The following is a 23,550-nucleotide window of genomic DNA, read 5'->3' as shown; positions in this document are numbered from 1 at the left end:
GGGGGGTGTGCATGCATGTGGGGGGCGGGCCACATGTGGGGGCACGGACACATGCGGGGGGCACATGCACATTGCATTTTGGGGGTTCACGTGCATGCTTTGGGCACTCAGTCCAGAAAAGGTTACCCATCACTGGTATAGGGTTTCCTGCCTAAACAAGGGGTTGGATTAGAAGACCTCCATGGTCCCTCCATGGTCCCTTCCAACTCTGTTATTTTATTCTATTCTAGATAGTACAGCATCACAAGACTTCCATATCTTTCTCCTGCAGTCCCCAGGAACAGATTGTGTTTACACAATGTTTATAAACAGGTAAGTTGCATACAGCAGTCTATATGTGGCTTTCATACAGGTTATGTAAAGCCAGGTTATTTGGCTAGTTTGTGGATCAACTAAGCAAAAGCAGAAGATTGGTTCATTCAATAACCAGGTTTTTGATTTGGGTATCACTGGACGATACCAGCCAATATCTATACCACCTATTTTCCTTCCCTTTTGAACTCTTTTCTGGCTATTTGGTTTTTGAATAGCAGCATGGAAACTGATAGAACCACCATAGATAAAGAGTTCACATGACACTCTAAGTCACAAGCCAGCCAATCAACCGCAGGTCTCGTTTAAGTGCAAACCCAACCTATGCAAGCAGTATGTATCTCCCACAAGAATGAGAATGAGTCACAAAAAGTAAACAAAGGATACAGAAGTGAACTATCCCAGGTAGCTAATACACCAGTGCAAACACACAAACAAAGCCGCAAGAGGAAAGAGGCTGCTCGCTTTTAACAAATTGCTTGATCCGTTGACTTGTCACGCTGGGCTCTGCTTTCACCCCGATCAGATATAGCACAGGACGAAAAACAAGAAACCAAGTTGGCACCAATAAACCCCCATCACTAAAAGCAGGATGCATTCGGGCTTAGACATCAGAGCGATTTAATATCTGCATGGGTTCAGGTCCAGTCAGGGGAAGTGGTAGGTGCTGCCACCAATTGGCCACAACAGGCGGGGCACCCATCAATCGGACAGAGCAACCTTTGGAGAGCCACAACCACTTTGACCGTGGAGTCTAGAGACCCGGAGTCATCTTCTTCAAGTGCTGCCGCTACAACGGCGGCCCAATCACAGCCGAGCAATTGCTTAATATCCCCGCCTCTTCGAGTCAGTCGCAGTTTTTCTATTGGCAGGCCCCGAGTGGACTACTGAAAGCCTCGCCCGTGTCTTCCGAAGATGCCCGCGCGCATGGCCAGGGCTCGTACGCAAACGCAGTAAAGGGCACGCTTTGCCGCTCTTCTCTCACGACCCTGAAACTTTATGGTAACGCCGTGCTTAGTAGGGAGAAGGGAGCGGATGTGACGCTAAGGGGAAAAAAAAATAAGAATAGGCCGGGTCGATCCTGTTTCCGGTTGTGGCGGGTGCGAGGTTGTTGCCATGGCGTATTCTACGTTCCGGAAAGTGGCTCTGGCTTCTTGCTTAGTGTTATGCGTATCGCTGCTCCTGCCGAAGTTTCTCCGTTCGCGGGGTTGGAGGCAGCCGGAGGCCACGGCCGCCCCGTCCACTGCCACGCTCGAGGGTAAGAGGCAGCTTCCATCCAGGGGGCCCCGATCGGCTCCTCTCGGTCTTTTCCTAAGGAGTTGCGGAAGCTGCACAGAAGACGGTCGCTCTCCATTCCGCCTGATGCTGCGGAGGTTAGGCGTTGAGGAAGGACAAAGACCACAGAGGATCCCGCTTTATATTTAATAATAACAATAATAGTAATAATAATAGTAATAGGGATAATAATATTAGTAATAGGAATAATAATAGGGATCTGCTCGCATAATCCGCGGATACATTACGCAGTCCTAAACGCTTGGGAAGTGTTCAACTAGTGATTTGTGATACCAAACCCAGCATGGTTATCTCGTTTGCTGTGTATACTGTCATTTTTGTGTAAATAATAATAATAATAGTAGTAGTAGTAGTAATAATAAGTACCATCTTAAGGTATTTGTTTGATATCTAGGACGCTGGCAGCAACCCGTATCAACCATTAGCAGCAGTCAATGGTATTTGTGATGCATTTTTGAATGTTCAGTTGACTTGAGTTCCATATTTAATGAATAGAGTATTATTATTAGTAGTAATAATAGTAATAATAATATAATACAGATTTGCCTATCCTAGGTCCTTGCTAAGGACTCGGTAGAAAAAAACGCCAAACCCAATCTGAACATCTGGCTGACTGCGATGAATAATAATAAAAATTATTGATAATAATTAACAATAATAATGAAAATGTTTTAATATTGAACTGTATCTTTGATAAATTCGGAGAAAGGGTGAGGTAAGAAAGAATAGCAGATGTGGTTGTATCTCTGGGCACAACTGTACAATCGTCCCTCCCTATAAGCCCTTTTACAAAGCCATATATATATATATTATATTTTATATATATTTTACCCTACCCTAGAACTTTTTCCTGCATCCTTTGTACCTGTTCTACATTCAAAATCTTATGTAAACAACATTATAGGTAGTGTGAACAAAGCAGTTAATGCTAATATACTAATTCCATACAGTTGCAATTACAGTATTTTATCTCAGTATTTGTGATGCTAAAATGGCATTAAAATAGCAATAAATTCAATATATATTTCTAAGAAAAATTGCATTTTGTTTTATTTTGTTTCTTTGAATTATTTCATTCATTCATAAGCACTTGTTTTATCTTTCATTGTATTTGTTTCCTAGCTTTTTGTAATGATCAGTTATTTTCATTTTATGTTCTCATGTCCATTATTATTTGCTGATTATACATATTTTGGCTGTTTTATATTAAATATAAATAAATATAAATATTGTTCAAATGACCCACAATGTGTTTTCCTATTTATTGTTTTCCCCAATCCTCTATTGAACTATCAGTCTTTCTACCCAACATGTATCACTGCCATTATGTTGCTGCCCAAATCATTTAAAATGTACACATGCAGAACAAATCATTTTGTATTTTAATACAGCTTATCTGCATCCTTTGAATGTTAGATGTCACCACCATAATCATTACTTCCTCATATCATCTTTTAGAGTCAAACTTTTAGTACCAAAATTGAAGCAGTAAATATTTTTCATTGCAACAGAAATTCAATAATGTTTCTGCTTCAATTGCATTTGCATAAGACATTATTTAAACAAGTTCACCCTTATATTTTATTTTTTTTAATTTAATTTGGAAGTCTTAACAATGAATATATTATAAGATATGTTCCTTGTTCTATGTTTGAAACAAACCAATTTTGATGTGAGAGTACTTGTAAAGCTTTTCCAAAACTAAAGAACTTCAAGGTCTGAATATTTGAATAGACAGATGGTGATAAAATGTGTAGACATTCTCCTTGAATTGATTTTAGTTATTTTTTTTTTAATTTGATTTATATGCCGCCCTTCTCCGAAGACTCAGGGCGGCTTACAATGTGCTCAGCAATAGCCTTCATCCTTTTGTATATTTATACAAAGTCAGCTTATTGCCCCCACAACTGGGTCCTCAATTTACCTACCTTAGAAAGGATGGAAGGCTGAGTCAACCTTGAGCCTTGGCGAGATTCGAACCCTGCAGTAATTGCAGGCAGCTGGTCTTAATAACCAGCTTAATAACAGGGTGCCTTAAACCCCTGTACTACCAAGGCTCTTGGTAGTTATTACAGTATCAATTATTTTAACTACTGATAATAAAGTATGGCTACAAAATATAAAGATTAAAAAAGAGCTACAATCAGAACATTTGAAAAAAATTCAATTCAATCAACGATTTGCTGAAGATATAGTTTTGCTTTGAATATGTCAGTGTTCAGTAGAATTATAGTTTTGTAAATGAGAAAACCTATTTGGCTGGAATTTCCCATCAAATGCACTGCATTAATGATAATGTGCAGCAAGATCATTGGAGATTAATTATTAACTTTCTCCAAAATTCTTAACTAACAGTGCTTACCAATCTTTCATTGGTTTTATGCAGTATTTACAAGATGTTTTTTTTTAAAGGACATTATTTTACACATTTGGAAATATCTTTAAATGGCATACCAACAGCAGTAACTCTGAGAGAGAGATAGTGAACAACCACTTAAATATGAGCCAGCAATGTGCTGCAGCTATCAAAAAACCAATCCATTCCTAGGCTGCATCAACAGAGGGATAGAATCAAGATCATGTGAAATGTTAATACCACTCTATAATGCCTTACTAAGACCACACTTGGAATACTGCATCCAGTTTTGGTCAATACAAACAAGATGTTCAGACTCTAGAAAGGGTGCAGAGAAGAGCCAACAAAGATGATTAGGAGTCTAGAGGCTAAAACATGATGAATGGTTGCAGGAACTGGATATGTCTTAAGTCTAACAAACAGAAGGACTAGCAGTGACGTGAGTATTCCAATATTTATGGGGCTGTCACAGAGAAGAGGAGGGGCGTCAACCTATTCTCAAAAGCCCAGAGGGCAGAACAAGAAGAAACATGGAAACTTACCAAGCAGCGATACAACCTAGAACTAAGAAATTTCCTGACAAAACAATCAGTGGAACTGCTGTAGATGCTCCATTACTAGTTCTTAAGAGCTTTGACAGCCATGACAGGAATGGTGGAGTCTCCTGCTTGAGCAGGGAGTTGGGATAGAAGACCTCTAAGGTCCCCTCCAACTTTGATATTTTGTTAATATGGAAAACTGTCAAACCTGTCTTGTCTCAGTAGCTTTTATTTCTCCAATGGAAAAAATACTGGGAAACATTATGATTGATTGGGAGGAGGGGGAATGTATGGACAAAAAGCACATCAACTATGTGATGACCGGACTGCAGTTTTATCATTTAATGCCTGATTTGTTCTAAATAGCTAGAAATTTGAAGGATAAGTGCCAAATTAAACTAAGGACTCCTGTGCATCTATAGTAGTCAATATCAAACGTTTCAGAGCACATTCTGGAATGCATACTGATTTCAACATAAACTGGAAAGAATTTAGTGTAATGGTTTCGACTCCAGACTCCATGAGTTCTATTTTTCCCTCCGCCACAAATTCAGCTGGCCATACTCTCTCAGCCCTAGGAAGAAGGGAATAGCAAACTGCTTCTGAAATCTTGCAAACACAAAACAAAACAAAAACAACAAAAATTGATACAAAAACAAACAAAAATGCTGAAATTGTCCAACCTTGGAAGCCTTGAAAACATTAATGTCATTGACAAGCTATTCTCAAGTTTCTTCAGTGTCACTTAATGGTTGATAAAAAGTTTCATAACCTGGGAAAGCTGAACATTTCCTAAAATGTAATCTTGATGCATGCTTTTACAAGTTCTGGGTAATTATATTTTAAAATGTATGTTTGTGTGTCAGGGGTGGGTTCTACTTACCTTTACTACCAGTTCGTAATGGGGCCGCGCATGGGCTTGCTTTGCTTGTGCGCGTGCTCTTCTGTGCATGTGCAGAAGCGTCCTGATGATGTTGGGGTCGGTGGGCGGAGCCTCCCACTGGTTTTACTACCGGTTCTATAGAACTGGTCCGAACCAGGGGCAACCCGCCACTGGTGTGGGTATATATATATCGGGCCTCCCCAGAGATATTTACAACCAGTTCCAGAGTTCTAATCATCACATTTGAGTGCTTGGAAACCAGCATGCATTTATGGTGGTTTGCAGCATGCCACGGTCACATGACTGACTTAGCTTTTTTTTTTTTTTTTTTTTTTTTTTGCTGTTTTCTGATGTTTACTTCTGGTTTCTGACAAAAAAACAACTATTGAAGAAAACAGGTTTGTTTGATGACCGCTATGTTCACTTTATGGACACCACAAAAAAGGTTATAAAACTGATCATGGTCATAGTGTGACTTGCTTAACAACCACCATGACTTACGACCATAAATTCTGAGCTCAATTACAGTCAAGGGCTATCTGTAAATTGCAAAACTAACTGATTTGATTGGTTTGGTAATTGTTGATTTGAGAGCTTTCATCTTCATGAATAAGGGGAAGAAGCAAAAATACTTCTGCACCTGTGGGTGCTCATGTAGCTTTTCTTTGGTTATAAATGTTAGCTCAATACAATTTTTTTCTACCAACTTTTCAACTTTAACTGTTTTGCTAGCTAAGCAGAGCAGCAATATTTCATGTAAATTACGAACATTTTGTTTTAAACAAGCTATCATTATCTTTACTGCAATTTTAAACATTCCCAGATATATTAAACTATCCACTGTCAGTTCAAAATATATGCTACCAATTCATGGAGACATTATCATTTGGAAAGACTGTTTTGAGAACTTTATTCAATGGCTCCATTTAGCTTACAGAATGTAACCAGACATATTAACATTTGCATTTCATCTATTGATTAGGTTCTAAATAAAAACAGTGTCCTATTATAGATGGATCAACAGGACTATTTGCTTTAATTAATAGCACCTAACAATAGCATTGAGACTTAAATACCGCTTCATGGTGCTTACGGCCCTAAGCGTTTTACAGAGTCAGCATACTGCCCTCAACAATCTAGGTCCTCATTTTACTGACCTCGGAAGGATGGAAGGCTGATGGAAGTCAACCTTGAGCCTGGTGAGGATCAAACTTCTGACAGTGAGGAGAGTCAGCCTGCAATACTGCATTCTAACCACTGCTTAGCTAATAAACTAAGTTTATTTTCTTTATGATTTGATTTTTTTTTTCAGGGAAAAGCAGTAGCTACTTTCCTCCAACAGCACATCCCCAGATGTCTCCAGAAGTCAGGCCGCCTGCTTCCCAGTTTCCAAGATCTCACCTTGCTGAGGCTATTGCCAAAGCCAAGGGTGGAGGTGGCGGAGGAGGTGGAGGCAGTGGTACTGGGAGAGGTCTTGTGGGACAGGTCATCCCAATATATGGATTTGGGATCCTGTTATACATCCTATACATTCTGTTTAAGGTAAGATTTATCTTCACCCTTAAAATTATTCTTGTGCCAAGAAAATATGTTTCAAATTGTGGGTCCTGAGGTCACTTTATAGGAATCTTTATGGTAAAGATAATATTTATTTCTACCCAGTAGAAAATTATAGAAGAATTGTAGACAAAATGGCTGAGCAACCGAAAGATACATTCCATCAATTGCTTTTGCTTCAGTCATCGTGGGACCTAATTGGTGCTATTTAAGAGCAGTTAAAGAGCTAGCACAGGGCCACGTGAGAGATTCTGGTGTTCAGAGCTCAAGCTTTGAACTGCCAGATATTCTCTCCCATGTAAAGGAAAATAAATAAATAAGGATTTAAAGTTGAAACTGATGCTGTTTCTAACGAAACTGAACATTTCGTTAGAAATGTTGCAAATATTAGGGACAAATACCACATAAAAATCCAGGGTCCCCCCCCCCTTCTCTCTATATTCTTTGCATAAAGCATTTTTATAAATAGAATTTTGGTGGCTTCTATCAAGTTTTGCCAATGTTTGTCCGTTTTTTAATAGAGTTTGAAACTCTTTATTTTAAGGATGGCATGAATGTTGCCTAATCAAAAAAGGACAATCCTACAATGGAAGTATCTCTTGGTTCCTTTGGCAACCAAGTTTTTAGGAGTGTGATTTTAAACTAGGATCAAACCATGATTTTCTATTAATCTATTTGTTAATTTGTAAGTTTAAACCAGAGATTCTTCAGTTTGGTCATTTTAAAGCTGGAAGATTTTTTTCTTATTACTTTTCTTGGTGTATGAAAGGGAATGGAAATGGAGTTACTAAACCCAAGACTTAAAGTATCGGTAATTAATTGATATAATTAATAATAAATTATGGTTTCCAATTATGGTTGAACTGGCCTTTTTCAAATCCTTGAGGTTTTTTAAAGATATTATTCTCACTATTTCTACATTAGTAACTTTTCTTCTAATTAATAGCTTTCTTCTAAGGGGATGGTCTCAACAGCTAAGCATAAATGTCCTCCTTCAACACCTGGAAATAAAAACCGGAAGATCAGTAAGTACTATTTCAAATTTGAGATAGAATTTGTTTATCTATGTAGCTTAAAGGACCACCTAGCTAGCTCCATAAGACCCTCAGAGGCTTACTGCGCTAAAAGTCAATGCAACAGAAAGGAAGTAAAACAAAACCCATGTGCATCCAAAAATATACACTCTCAAACAAAATTCTACAGGGACTTAACACCTTGGCTTGGGTGAAATAACCAGGTTTTCAGAGACCTCTTCAACATTATCAGGATTGGAGCTATAGAATGTCTACGGGATGCTGTACTAGAGGGTAGGTGTTGTGGCAGAGAAGGCACACTGACAGGGTTCCACTAACAAGAAATGATTGGCTGGTGTACAATAAATAAAGAACAGGACAGATATAAAACAAAGTATTAAAAATATAGATAATATTTTAAAAAGTAGATTAAAATTAAAATATTTACAGGCAGAGAGAGAGAGAATGGCTATATCCATCTCACTAGTGGAGTCATATAAACATGTCTCTGGTTTTCAGGATCCCCATGCCTGGAACTTCCAGAATATTGGAAAGATGGAACCTAACCTAATTGGAGGAGGGAAAGTTTCATAGGGTGTGTGTGACAGCAGAGAAGGCCTGCTACCTGGGACCCAATATATATATACTGCAAGTGGTACTGGTTGTCCGTTGGCCTTCGGATCCAATTTAAGGGGCTGATTATAAAGCCCTTCTTGGCATGGGACTGGGTCATCTGAGGGGTCACTTCTCCCCAATTACAATAGTTCAAGCCATTAGATCTGGAAGAAGCCATCTTGTGCATATCATCTGCCAGGGACTTATATATGCACAAGATCTTCTTCCAGATCTAATGGGGTGGGCTATTGTATTTGGGGAGAAGTGGTCCCTCAGATGACCCAGTTCCATGCCAAGAAGGGCTTTATAATCAGCACCTTAAATTGCATCCGAAGGCCAACTGACAACCAGTACCACTTGCAGAGCAGTGGTGTCACATGGGCTGACCAAGGCATGCCCACTACTTCCCACACCATTATATATGAACCAGCTACAGCTTCTGAGTGGTCTTCAAAATAACCCCATGTACAGATTATTTCAATAATCCACTCAGGAGGTGACTAAAACATGAATAAGTGTCAGAAGGACCTCCCAATCAATCAAACAAACAAACAAACAGCTATTACTGGCACACATCATGAATCTATGCAGAGGCCTTGTTGTCCACAATTTCCACCTACAAGCTGTGAATCTAAGACAATCCCTGAATTCCACAACAGTTTCAAATGGGAAGCAAACCACGTTACTTTTTTTATCACCATTGTTATTGCAAATGGTCACTATCCAAGGCACTCGTTAAATAAAGGCTACATATATATGTCCTGAATATGTCTGAACTTTCTACATACCAGTAGAAACGTCGCTTCCTGAAGCATGGTACAAACCAGTTTTCCTGTACTTCTATTCTTGAAATGTGCTACAAATAATATATCCCCATCATTTTAACTGATTGCACTGTATTTATTTTTCACACAATCCTAGACAAGTGTGTTTTAAAATAATTTTTTACCCCAGCTAGTGAGATTTGTTCTTGAGACAGGCTGTAACCTTGTTTCTCCTCCTTCTCATCCGAAATAATCATTAATGTTCTTCTTTTGCTGAATATTATCTGTGTCACTAGATTATGTTTCTAACCATGATGCAGGTTTGCCTTTCTTTGGGCAATAAAAATCAGGCAGTGAAGAGAAATTGAATGCATCAGATATGCTGCTTCTAGCTTTAGGGATAATCCCCTCCCCCTTTTTTTCTATTTGGACAGAATAAAAGATAGGTCCGCTTACTAGCATTCACGGTTTAGAACAAATTCCATTTTTTTCCTTGATGTACATTTAAGACAATCCATGCTTGTTTAATGGACTGAACTGTTTCAGCTGCACCTACTGACACCTCCTGGAACTGTGTTTATATTACAGCTGACTATGAACTTGCTCAGCTTCAAGATAAACTGAGAGAGACTGAACAAGCCATGGAAAAAATAATCAACAGAGTGGGACCCAACTGTGAAAGGTATTGTTCTTTGTTGAAGGTTCAGTTTTAATACTTACATCCAGAATAACCCTTTCAGAGGATGAAGGATCAGCTGCCTTTGACTTAATCTGAACTGATGTGGAAGATACAGTGGGGATTTTTGAAGGAAAGCAGATAGATAATTGTTGGAAATTTGGTATTAAGACAGATGAATGCTTGATGTGCTGTAATGCAATTAGTTTTCAATTTTAATAAACTTAGAGTAGGATTCCGTGGCAGGAGAAGCTAATGAAAAAGAAGCAAGATTATAGTAGAGGGAATTCTTTAAAAGTAAAAATGCAAGTGCAAACAATCCCAAAGTGTTTTTTTAAAGAGAGGCAATTTAAAAAAAAACAGACTGGACAAATAGTTGGTGAAGCTTACAGACATATACAGTATAAGAGATGGAAAGAGGAAGAATCCATCAAGGAAGACTAGAACAAGACAGGTGGATCAGATTTATAGAAATGCTAATAGGGAAAGCAAAAATAAAATAAAATAAAATAGGGAAAGCAAAACTCAAAATGCCCTTGAGGCAAAGGAAGGATGCCAAGGACAAAATGAGCTGCTTCAAATACATTCCAAGGTGAAAAGGGTAAGAAGACGACAACATACCAACTTTTCATACCAATGACTATGCGAAATGGTCAGTGATAACAAAAAAGAGATATAATTACTCAATTCTTTGGCTTGGTCAGAGAGGAGTTGAAGGAATTGACTGCTATTTTGAGCAGTCAAAATTACTCATTTCTAAATCTTTTCCATCGGCCTGGTCAAATGCCACACCCCAAGTTACAGTGTCTTGAAACATATTTATTTATGCCATTCCCTTTCTAAATGAAATAGTGAAACTAATATTCAAAATGAAGCAAACCTTATAGCTTATTATTCCATTTCTTTCAGAAACGAGTCCCACATAGCCATTTTTAAGAACAGCCCCATCATTTGGGATGGGGAATAATCAGATGGAAGGACAGTAGTCACCCCAGCATGGCTCTTTGCCTCCAATGGTCACTCCTGACTATCACAATTTGAGTTTGAATTCTTCACCCAAGCAGCATTTTCCTATGTACCTTATCCCATTATGTGACATGGTGATGCTTTTTTTTTTCCTTGAAAGAAAATTGGATCAGCAATCTGAATGCTGTCTTCTTTCTGTGATATTTAATTAGCATGGGAGAAAATGGTGATAAAAAAAAACGTAGGTCACTCAAGAGATGAACATACTTAAAAGGTCCTTCTTTCCATTTATTTCCCAATGGCTAATGCCCTTAGGTCTATTATATAATTATTTAGCACCATTATTTTCTTTAGCAATAATGTGAGTCACTAAATACTGGAAAGGAAAAATAGAGACTCAGTAAAATATTTGGGAGATTATTTTAAATCAGTGCTTCTTAGAATCCTGTTCTTTTTCAGTTCTATTGTTTCTCTCAATTTTCACTTCTTTCACTGGAATTGTGCTGATAGAAAGGTAGCAGAGATCTTTCCTCGTACTAGTAATACAGGTGAGAATCAAAGTGTGACCTTCCAAATATTCCTTTACTGCAGGTCACTTCTTCCTATTGGGCATGTTTGCTGGGTGCTCAGATTTCATCCTAATTCTGATTTAGGATATTTAGGAATATAAGAAGTCAGAGTAGTCTGATTTCAGAGGATGTTCAAATATTTAAATGATCATCAATATAGTTACTTTACATGTTGGTCATTGTAATAATTATTGAATATAGAACAATTGAAACGCTATCTGTATCACATCAAAGTGCGAGTAACATTTATTTTTCTCCTTAAAATTAGACCACACTGTGACTAAAATATATTTCTGGAGGTCAATTTAAACTAACCAACCAACCAAGATTTCCTGTTTCAAAATAAGCGATGGTGAAGGTTGGGCTATCCTCTCTCCACCTCAGTTTCACATACTACAAGACAAAAACAGAAGCTTCTGCCTCTGGTCTAAAACTAATCAGTTTTCTCTGGCATCTGAATATGGGAAACTGTGACTTACCTTCTACTTTTATTCAAGCAGTCGCATGACATGGTAGATGTTACAGCAAGATATCAGTATTTACAGTGCTCTTCCTATGAGAGCATTTAAAACAAACTATGTCACCATTTAACCTTTTTTTTTTTTTTCTGTAAATCATTCCTTCTCCCAAGAAGGAATTTGTAGTGAACGCTCATTTTTTCCCCCTTTGGTATTGGAATTGCTTATGGAATTTGGGTTTTTATATCCCCGGGAAGCCTCGCTAGGACCATTCCATTAAAACTGTGTGTAAATATTGTCAGACACTACTACTGGGTGTGTTTTAATTCCTATTCCACAGCAGGTCTCCAAATGTCACAACTGATCAGGAGAAAAGGCTTCTTCAACAACTCCGGGAAATTACTAAAGTCATGAAAGAAGGCAAACTCATTGACAGCATCTCCCCGGAGAAAGAAGCAGAAGAGGCTCCTTATATACAAGACTGGGAAGGTTAGAGTGAAGCCTGCTCAGCTTTATATCTTATCTTTTATTCCCCTTATAGTGAAAAGGGCACTTTGCAGGTGCGAAGTGAAGTATCTGTGGTACCACATTGTATGTCTCCAAAGGTTTTGTATGCCTTTGAGTCAGTTTTGGACACATAGCAACTACCTAAGCTAGTCTCTGCAGTTTTCCTTGGCAAGGTTTTTCAGAAGTGGTTTGCCATTGTCTGCTTCTTAGGGCTGAAAGAGAGTGACTGGCATAAGGTCACCCATATGTTCAAGGTGGGACTGGAATTCAGGGTCTCCTAGTTTCGAGCCTGGTGCCTTAACCATTACACCAAGCTGCCCCTCCCACAGATTAACTGTGTTAATCTAGAATTCCAGCAACACTGGCTTGAAAGAAAGTGTGACTGCAATTAATGTCAGGTAAATGCATTTACCACATGGCTTCCCCAAATTCCCAAAGTCTGGAAACTTTTATCAGAAATTCTAATAATATTGGGAATAAGGTGTATAATCTAAGACCAGTTTATTTTATGTCTTAAGGTTATCCAGAAGAGACCTTTCCTGTTTATGATAATTCTGATTGCTTCAGGCACAGACAGGACACGATTCTGGTAGATTGCCCAGATCCAAGCCAGCCTTCTGCTGAAGAGATAGCTGAGCAAATGGAGTTTCTGGAGAATGAGGACTGTTTATATAGTGAAACTCTTTTATCTGCTCTTGCCATAGTGAACAATGGCTCTGCAGCAGGATCTGAGAAGAACCAGCAGACCACATTCAATGTTCAGAGCGGGACTGGCCATAACTTTGAGGAGTGCTACTGTTGCCACTATGAAGAGGATGATCCTGCTGTTCTAGCAGAAAATGTAGGATTCTTCTCCGATAGCTGCAGTGAAACAGAAGAAGTAGTTAAAGGGGAGCTGCTGTTGGACTGCGATTATGGAAATATGGTATCCACAGAGCAAAATGATGAGGATCCTGATGAAATCGGTATCCTGAGAAAGCGAAACACAAAAGGCACTGAGTTGCTAGGACACTGAGGATTGTGTACAAACGTGTCACCTGCACAGACTGATCTTTGTTTTTAGGACCAAGCTTAACTTCTCTGTTGTGTGCCCAGTTGAAATCTTGCAACAGTATTAATTGTCTCCCTCGCTATGGCTTCCAAAGATTTTGAAAACAAGATAATTTTACATAGTTTTTCTATGCACTTTTCTTCAGCTTTTGTCTTCAAGACTGCAGCTTAGATTCACTGCATTACTTAGCTCTGCAAAAAGCGCAAAAAGCAATCCAAGGAAAGGGGATGTTCTCATTTTTTCTCAGTGTATTTATTTAATAAGAGCAAACATGTCCTACATAAACTGATGTGGTTCATTTTTAGTAACACATAAGGGCAGCAAACGATCAATACATTTGATCATTATATAAGTAGTACAGTTTAGATAGATTTCTTTGCTCATTTAGCTAAGAGAGAAAACCTTTCATATCTTAAAATGAAGAAATTGCAGCATGCAAAAGATATTTCATAGGCCATTTGGTTGATGTAGTGGTTTGATTCAAATTTCCAAGCTGAATCTCTGAAGGGATGTGAAATATCAAATTTAATTGAATGTTAAGACTGTCCAGTGATCTGGATTTGAATAAGAAGAGATTTGTTGGATCACACACAAGAGTATAACACCATCCTGTGACTCATTAAAATGGTCTCATTTTTATAGGCCCATGCAACTGCAATCATGCAATCTTGGGAATAAATGTGATTGCTTCCTAAACAAGCTTGCAAACAGACACTGAGTTTGCATTCAGGCTCCTATGGATTCAAAAACACTTGTGGGTGAAATTTGAAGCATTGCACATCGATATTTGATGCTTGTGAATCAATCTGGAAAGAATAAATCCTAATTTGGAAATTTGACAAGTTTTTGTGCATTTTATTTCCTAATAGAAGTGAAAGTCTAAATTGATTGGTTTTCCCAATTGGTTTGGAAGTCTAAGTAGAAAAGGTGCATTTTTTTAAAGGTTCAAAAATTTGAATTGGTTTAAGGTCGATTTGTACATTCCTAGTACTTCCGTGTCGCCCCATCCAAAAAAATATAAATTGATCATCTTGCCTGATAGCCAGAATTCTCCATAATTGATTGGTTGCTTCAGTCATCCCCAATGGGGACCTTCAAGATATATTGGGTTGCAATTTCTATTGCTTCCTGGCAGTTTGATGAATTGCCATTGGATGTGAAGTGACAGGAATTTTTCCCCATGCAGTGACACAGATTGGGGAGATCTAAGTATCTTTTTCTCTATCTAATTAAAAAAGACCAGGTGGTGTCATTTTGGCAAAGATTGCTAACATATTTTTTAAAGGAAACAAGCAATCTTGTTCATTGTTTGCTATCTTGCTTTTACACTGATGGTTTCTATCACATCTTGTCAAATTACACTTCAGCCTGAGTGTGTTTGGCTATAATCTAGATGAAAGGAAGTCAGAACAAGTTTTGCAAAAAAAAACTGATACAGAACTTGTCTTAGCAGCATTGTGAAACAAGGAGCTTACAGTTGATTTTCAGGATAAAACTAAATGATGGATAAACCAAGCATCATTGTATGACATTTCTGCATATTTGCAGAGCATTAGTAGCTTGATCTACATGGAAATATTTTTTTTTTCGTTTGATTTCCACACTAGTGACTTACACTATGTGCCCGGCATCACTCAGTTACTATCAAAGCAATATAAAGCCTGCCCACATTACTGCCATTTTGACATAAGAATAACTGGATGATCCTAGAAGATGCTATAAATTATTGTGCAGAAACATCCTACGTGTTAAAATTATAATTAGCATTGCAAACTATAATTAGTATTTAAATGTATCATTTTATGCAAGTTTGATTTCAAAGGAATATGTTAGTAGGAAGAAGGGTCATACTGTGTCTGCTTTAGAACAGAATGTTTGTAGCTCAGGATTCAACTGTGGGGTCCTTGGTGTTCTCTGAGCTTGATTGTTTGCTTGTCGACATTTCAATGCACTGATGATGTTACCTAACCGGGTTATTGAGGCAATAACCCTTCAGGCAAACTATTGAGCTCAGAGAGCAGCAAATACTCCATATGTCTGCTTTTTCCAGCATAAATCTCTCTTTGTTTTCAAGTAAAAATGGGAAAGACTGAGCCAAGCAATATTAGGCAAAATAAGTCTTATCAAATTGAATGAATATGTTCCAGATTATTATCACCTGCAATCATAGTTAGTTACTTGGGAAGAAATTCCATTGAAATGGATAGTGGGGTGGACTTATTTCTGAATGGACATTCATGTAGAGCCATTGTAACTAATTCCAGGTGTAATATTTGGATTGAAGCTTTCAGAAATTATATGTCATTGCACTGTTGGGAAGCCTAAGGAAATTGCCTTCGATTTTTGTCATTTCTTCTCTTTCTGGTAGTGTTCAGCTAGAAAGGAAAGGAGAATTTACTTACTTATTGGAAGAATATATTTAGTTTTTGTAGGTAGAAGTTCTTTATGATCACTGATAAATGTTTTACAATGACTTCACCCTTCCTTATAACCTGGTGTTTCCCAATGTCTTGGAATATTTTAAATTCCCGACTAGCATAGCTATTGGCTAGACATGGTGGGAACTATAATCCCAACACGTAAACAGCATCAGATTGGGAAGGGCTGTCAACAGCTTTGTGTCTGGTCAGTTGCTACTTGAGTTATAAAGCGATTAATTACTGAAAACTTTTAAGAAAGGCTACTTTTGGGAAATCCTCCCATTCAGCATAATTTCATGCCTCCCCCTGAAACTATAATAAAAATAGTAGAGGTAATCCTTGATTTACAGCCACAATTGAGCCCAATATTTCTGTTTTAAGTTAAGTGAGATATTTGTTAAGTGAGTTTTACCCTATTTTACAATTTATCTTGCCATAGTTGTTAAGTGAACGCTGCAGTTGGTAACATGGTCGTTAAGTGAATCTGGCTTCCCCATTGCCTTTGCTGGTCAGAAGACTGCAAAAGGTGATCACATGACCCGAAAACACTGCAATGGTCATAAATACAAATCAGTTGTCAACAGGGTGGATTTGATTTAAATCGAGTCGATTTAAATCATGATTTAAATCATGATTTAAATCAGTAGTAAAGAGACTTGATTTAAATCAATTCAATTTAAATCATAATTTTTAAAGAGCAACTGTCATCTCTGCTACTCCTTTGACCCGCTGTTGACTCACCGATAGTCCCAGTGTTGCAGAATATACAGCCTTGTGCTACATAACTAAGCTCCATTTCATGCTGAATAAACTAAATTATTTATGTATCTTAAATAGAAAACTATCTTATGATAGATTTTTACCCCAAAAGTTTTTTATTAAAATAAATTCAATAAAAATCAAAAAAATCTGATTTAAATCAAAAAAATCTGTTTTTTTTTATTTTTTTTAAAAAATCATTGATTTTTATCCACCCTGGTTGCCAATTGTCTGAATGTTGATCACATGACCATGGGGACACTGCAATGGTCGTGTGAAAAACAGTCACTTTTTTCAGTGCCATTGTAACTTTGAATTATCATTAAACGAACTGTTCTACTTGTAGAAATGTTGTAACATATTAGTCTTCTAAACATGATATTTTTATTTATGAGGATAAGCCTTAAGAAAACATTCCAGCATATTTTTTCTTTGTGTCTCTGTGTACAAATAGAATCAGTTTCCACTTTTCTAATGGCTGCAGTGTAATGTTTTCCCATTTTATGCTTTAAACGAATGACAGGCAAGATTTCACAGATAAATATTTTATATAATTCAGTTGGACTGAACAGCAAAAACTCCAATGAAGGAGGTTGGCATTTGTTAGAATCCTCAATAGAAACAGGAAATGCCAAGATTACAGTAGAGACAGTTTTTGTTAGAAAAGTAAATAATTTTAATTTACGTTCTAAAGAACAAATAGAAAGTGATGAATATGGCTGTTCTAAAAAAATACCACCATCCTTTGAAACAAATTCAAGTTTTAATTTTTTCTGCACAGATTTTCTGTATTGACATATACTGTAATCTCTACAACATACACAATGTAAATTATGTGAAAATACCAAATTAGTTATACACATAAATAAATACATTTGCTTCAGAAATACCAAAGTATTTTTTTAAAAAATCGGCATCATAAAACCACATTTTCTCAGATTTATCTAAAATTCTATAGAGTTTGAAACAAACGAAAGAATGCCTGACTGCTTAAACAGGACAAGACAGTCTTGTGCAAATTGACATAACACATTCTAAGCTTTATGCAAAAATACAACTGCTTAAATATTTGTTCTTACTCCTAATTGTTCTTAGACCCCCATATCCCTCCCTCCTTAACTCAAACACCGTTTAAAACAGGAACAGGACAGGAACGTGGTCAAAATCTATTAGAATGATCATTGGTTTGTTTTAAGAAAGGCACAGTGATGAATTAGAATGTGTTAGCCATGAGAGAAAGCATTGCTAGCATATTTTGTTCACTTGCACTCCAGGTTCTGCTTTGAAGCCAGCTGACATTTAAAATATATATACATGCACATACATATTTTTGAGGAGACAGTTAAATCTAAATATTCTGCCTTCAATGCTACACATTTGTCTGTAGCCTACTAGCAATATATTTTCTATATTTTACCAACCATTCAAGTTTGTGATGGGATGGACCCTTCAGAGTAACTGAATATCAGACTTTTGGCCTGGCAGCTTTTGCCTCAGTCATAATTAGAATTTATAATCTACCTCAGGGCTGTCAAACTCGTGGCCTGCGGGCCGGATGTGTCACACACTGGCCACGCCCATGCCTGGTTTAGCGAAGGGGAAAACAGTCGTGATATGTCACGTGACAACACCGTGATGATGCGAGTTTGACAGCCCTGATCTACCTGTTCATTGCTTGTCATTTTTCAAGCCAAAGAACAACAGTTAACCATAATGGTGCAACTTCTTGAGTGTTGTATCGATGTGTCCTCTATAGATGGCATCTGATAATGAGGCACAAAAAAAAAAAAAAAAAATTGACACTCCAAATCTTACTGAATTTTGAAGGGGTGATGTGAGCACTGAGAGAGGAGAGTCTAGCTATAACTTTTCCCAGGAACCCCCAAATTTTGATAATGTTTGAGAAAATGTGGAAATGCTCTTGCCAGTTTTCTCAAAATGTCTTCTAAGAGAATTGTAGGCCAACAATCTAAAGGGAAGCCTGGAATAAGAAATGTGAAAGCAAGGGCCCAGGCATGTTGGCTGGCCTTGGTTAATATCCCAAATGTCCTTGTTACAGACTCTTTCCTCTGAAAGGGAAGAGCCAGTATTTTTAGATGGCTGGTGAACTTGGCAGTGTTCACTCCTGCCATGAGAGATTTGGAAGTTGTAAGATGTTGCTGGGTGTAAAACAGATGGGACTTTTATTCATTCTAATACTGGGAGTTACAAACCAGAGCATGCAGAAGACATCAGATGTGTCAAAGTCTGGCTTAGAGCTTAAATGCCCCGATAATGCTTTTTTCAAGTCTAGAGTCAGTCCATGAAAAAGAAATATTTTTAAATTGGTGCTTCATTTGTGAAGTCTAAATTTGAAAGATTTTCCATGGCCAACCTTCCAACCAGCCTAAGTTATAAAATTAAATGCAACAAGGGCAGGGTTTGGGATGTTTGGAATTAGGAGTCAAAGGTACATGCCAGTAAGGCTATAGTGCTAATGAAGGCGACAGCTCGTTCTTCTTGCCCTGTTTTTCTATTCTAAATTCTCCTGAGTTAGGTTTCAGTTAGACTGGAAAAAAACACAAAACAGAAAAGGCAGCTGGCTTATTCAGTGTTTGTGGCACACTTGTCAATGTTCCAGAATTCGGAGGGTAGGACATGGCTGTTGAATGCCTTGCAAAGCACATCATGCAGTTTTAAAAAAATATACACTTATTTCTCTGTCTCATTGATCCAATTGCATGTATTCTACTTCTCAAGCCACAAAACAATCATCATTCTTTAGGTCCAATCAAACAAGACATCCAAATCATGCTTTCTTTGATATGGTCTTCATTATATTTTCTCGAGGGGCTGAGAAACGTGTACAGCCCAAATCTGGGAATGACAGACACATTAAATGGCCCAGAGTTAACATCAACAGAGGAGAAAAAAAAGAAAAGAACAACAGCTCCATCTAAAAGAAGCAAAGATATCAGTTTCTCTTGCATGCCTGCTGAGAAGTGAGTTTTGCTGTATTAAATGTGGCTCATTCTCCCATTATAATACTTAATAAATACTATTAAGATCAGGAGTACAAAACTGACAATCACTAGATGGTAAAAAAGAGAAAACTCTACCTCTTTGTTGCTGTCTTGCCATCACCTGAATCGTTTTACAGACCAGTCATGGTGGCCCAGGATAAAACTGGGACCTTTGTCCAGAAAATTAAACAAAATCTTGCCACATTAACAGAATAGGAACAATTTCTTCTCATCCCTCTTTTTTTCCAGCTAAAAACTATTTAAGGAAGTCTTTGCCTTGCCGGTAGGCTGACTAGATAACTGGTTTTTCTTTTTCTTTTTTGCACAGGGCAATCAAAGACGTGTCTCTTCTGATGTGAGACCAACAAATCATTCTTTGAAAAGAGAGTAGTAGGATGACAGCCTTCCTAAATTAAGCTCCATAAACAGAGTCAGGCAGCATCTGCTGAACTTGCAATTTTTAAGCATCTTTTGGGGGGGAAAAACAGGAAAAAAAACCCAGATTTCATGTGTGTTTCCTTGGTTTGTAAAACATTAATGCAATAGCCCAGGAAAACTACATTTTTAATTTGTTCTTCCTGCTTCCTGTATCATGTATAAAAAAAAAAGTTTGGATCTTCCCTATACCATTCTTTGCCAATGTGCAAGACAATGATTTATTCCTTAGAACTCAGGTGCCAAGAGAATGGCCAACTTTATATTACAGACAATAGTCAATTGGCCAAAGCTGTTAATTTACGCTGCTTCCCCATTGCTTTTGCCTTAACCGGCTGCAAAGCATAATGCTGTGGTTTTACATTGTTGGATATCAGTTGGCGAGATATGGATTCAAGACTTTTTCGGGTACTCAGCTACCAGTGCCACTGGGGCCAGGCACTTCTTCTCAACCTCATCCACCTTGCAGGGGTATTGTTATGAGAAAAACTGGAAAAGAAAGCATCACACCCAAAGGAGCTCCTGGAGAAAAGACAGAGTGGAAATCTAACACTGTAAAGGGAGTGCAGTTCTTCACTGATAACTAGATATACAATGAACAAGCGCATGGGGATGGAAGGAGGGGAATAGAAACATAAAAACCAATCAGAATTGAGTGAAAACGGGAAGTCCTTCAAAGCAAGTTCGTTGATTTCTCCTGCAAATTTTGAGGGCAGAATCTTGCTTCCTAATGGCACTTTGAAAATTCTGTAGGAATTTGTAATAATTTCCTCCCTCATAATAAAAATCCGTGAAATGATCAAGATACAGTAGCCGATTAATGAGGGAGGTAATAAAACCTCCCTCATTAATCTGCTATTATATCTTGATCATTTCACGGATTTATATACCAGAATGGGCAACATTTGATCCTAGTCCTAATTTTAAAAATCCCTATACAAATTGGCCATGTAGATGAGAGATCATGATATTCACGAAGATCGTGATGATTTTGTCCTCTTCTAGAAGCTTTCTAGCAAGAGTAAAAGAAATATATTGGGAGGAGCGATAAGAGCTAACGAATGGCAGAATAAGAGTAACTCTACTTCAACCTACTCTTCACTAGAGGCAGATTTTAACAATTACTCTCTAAGAAATGTTACCAAGTCTAGCTGTCTGTACTATAGGCTACATTTGAAGGTCATGACCTCCCAAAATTTCATACTTAAAAGATGGCAATATCAAATTGCTATCCAATACCTCTTTTTATGTTTTATCAGTTGAAGCCCCCATACGCTAAGGAATCCATTTAATAAAACAAGCATCTCAAAAACTATGTAACAAGTAGGATTTGTTAAATAAATCAAGGCAGTGAACATACAACTATTCCTTCCTCCTCCTATTTTCCCCATAGCACCATGTCAGGTGAGCTGGCCTGAGAAACCAACCAGCTGGTTTTTCATGCCTAAGGCAAGACTAGAACTCAAGTCTCATGGTTTCTAGCAGGTGCCTTAACCACTTAAATCCAAAATATAGATATTTGAGCTATGCAACCAGGGCAAACATGATTTGGTGCATTTGTACCATCTCAACTTGTCTTTTCTAGTTTTGTGCACCGGTTATGAGAGACAGTGGCATGAGCCCAGAAAATGATGCAATTGCTTTCCATCAAGTGCTATAGTATCTGCAAGCCACTTGTGCACTGAATCATACTTTGCTCTTCAGAACTAAATATATGCAGAGTACCAGGAGATTATTTACAATGATAGATAATTGTTGATGCACTAGTAATGGGTTTCAAAGCAAACAGTGCTTGATTTTTTTTTTATTTTTATTTTTTTTGGCAAATCAATGAAAGTCTAAACAGAAAAGCAGCCACAATGCCAAACAAGGACATTACTAGGAATGTTCATGTTACTTTTGAAATATACTATAATTCAGGGATAGAATCCTGTGGTCCTCTATGTAATGTTAGATTCCAAACCAAATCAGCCCCACTCAAAATGGCCAGAGATCATGTTATTTTACATTAACCCATTTTATTCCTAACATTGACATATACAAAGTTTGATTTTGGCTTAGTTAAAATTCAGGGATTTATTGAGGAAGATTGAATCTAAGTGAATAGTAGAAGGGCAAATATCCCTCCAGTGAAGAACTGCATTAACATTGTTAGAAAATGTCATAAAAAGGAAAATGTTGTGTAACTAGGAAAATTGTTCTGGGTGAATTTATAACAGCCAACATGAACCTCACCCAAATATGTTGAACTGCAATTCTCAAAATGCCTTTAACCCAACTATCTGAGAATAACAAAGTCTCTATCCCAAAACCTGGAAAGCAGTAGAATAGAGAAAAACCTTGTGTCGGAGATATACATACAGGCACATAGCTTGTGTTGTTAGCTTTATAGGATAATGTATGTGTTAAAAATAATAAAGTGGTTGCAATGATTAACCAATAAAAGTAGCTGCAATGGGTTTTTCTCAATTAAAAAATAATTCCAATGAAAGGATAGTATCTATTTGTACACCTACAAATGTAAATGCCACCTCTCATTTTCTAGAACAGCCAATGCCTCATCTAATGAGGACTGTGGAAAGTGAAACCCAAGAGAAACTGAAGAAGAGATCAGAATAAGAGAGGGAGAGAGAGAAAGAAAAGGAATAAACTTGCATTCCATGGAACTGCCATAATTTGCCCATGAGAATGGATTTTTTTCACATTTCCTAACATAAGGAATGCGAACAGTTATCACATTTTTTCTTATTAAAAGAAAACAAGAAGCAAAAACAAAAAAATTAAAAACAATACATATACATGCGTAGTTTTATACTGTATACATAAAATAAGCTTTACACCAGAGCCAAGTCTGAAATGAAAATATTAAAAAAGAGACTTTTAAAAAAAATTTCTTTTTAAAGAAAAAACAAACAAAAATAATAAAGAGAAATGTTATAAGAAAAAAAAAAACCATTGATGGGAATCAGGTATCTTTAGCTTCCAAATATGCCTGCTTTGAACAAGAGTATCAATTCAGCTCACATCAGGGGTATGTTAGTTGATTGGCATCTTCCCCTGGCATGCCAGGTCCTGCAGAACCAGAGTCAATTAATAGCACTAAACCATGGTATCTTTTGTTCACTTTGGATTTCAAGTGATGTTTAAACCAAATATCTGGCTTCTTTTGAGATCTAAAACCATGTTGCATTAGAGAGGCTTACCTCTTAAAAAACAAGCAGAGAAATGTATTGGGAATGTTTCTTTTGGTAAGTACCAATCTGAATTTTGACTTTTTTCTTTGGAAACAGTATCTGGAACAAAACATGCTATCTTGTTCTCTGGGACGGATCTACTTGACAAAGCAGAACTAGAGTATCAATAAAGTTGTAT

At 37.4% G+C, this 23,550-nt stretch overlaps 1 protein-coding gene across 4 annotated transcripts; it reads left to right on the top strand.

Annotated features, from left to right (window-relative positions):
* Positions 1 to 1,419: 1,419 nt before the first annotated feature.
* RIC3 (RIC3 acetylcholine receptor chaperone) lies at positions 1,420 to 14,339 on the top strand. Of its 4 annotated transcripts, none has more exons than XM_070957461.1 (6): positions 1,420 to 1,570; positions 6,699 to 6,928; positions 7,890 to 7,968; positions 9,924 to 10,017; positions 12,345 to 12,493; positions 13,216 to 14,339. In XM_070957461.1, the coding sequence occupies exons 1-6, from the start codon at positions 1,429 to 1,431 to the stop codon at positions 13,524 to 13,526; spliced, it is 1,005 nt and encodes a 334-aa protein (XP_070813562.1). In that variant the 5' UTR covers positions 1,420 to 1,428; the 3' UTR covers positions 13,527 to 14,339. The 4 variants fall into 4 exon arrangements, with proteins under 4 accessions (XP_070813562.1, XP_070813559.1, XP_070813561.1 ...); XM_070957458.1 differs by having other exon boundaries at positions 13,030 to 14,339; XM_070957460.1 differs by having other exon boundaries at positions 1,420 to 1,577; positions 6,709 to 6,928; positions 12,348 to 12,493; positions 13,030 to 14,339.
* The last annotated feature ends 9,211 nt before the right edge of the window (positions 14,340 to 23,550 follow it).

The sequence above is a fragment of the Pituophis catenifer genome, unplaced genomic scaffold (genome assembly GCF_029215685.1).
Source record: "Pituophis catenifer annectens isolate HBS135680 unplaced genomic scaffold, rPitCat1.0.hap2 SCAF_1, whole genome shotgun sequence".
Lineage (NCBI taxonomy): Eukaryota > Metazoa > Chordata > Lepidosauria > Squamata > Colubridae > Pituophis > Pituophis catenifer.
The sequence above is the reverse complement of the archived record's forward strand: the minus strand, read 5'-3'. Positions and strand labels throughout refer to the sequence as shown.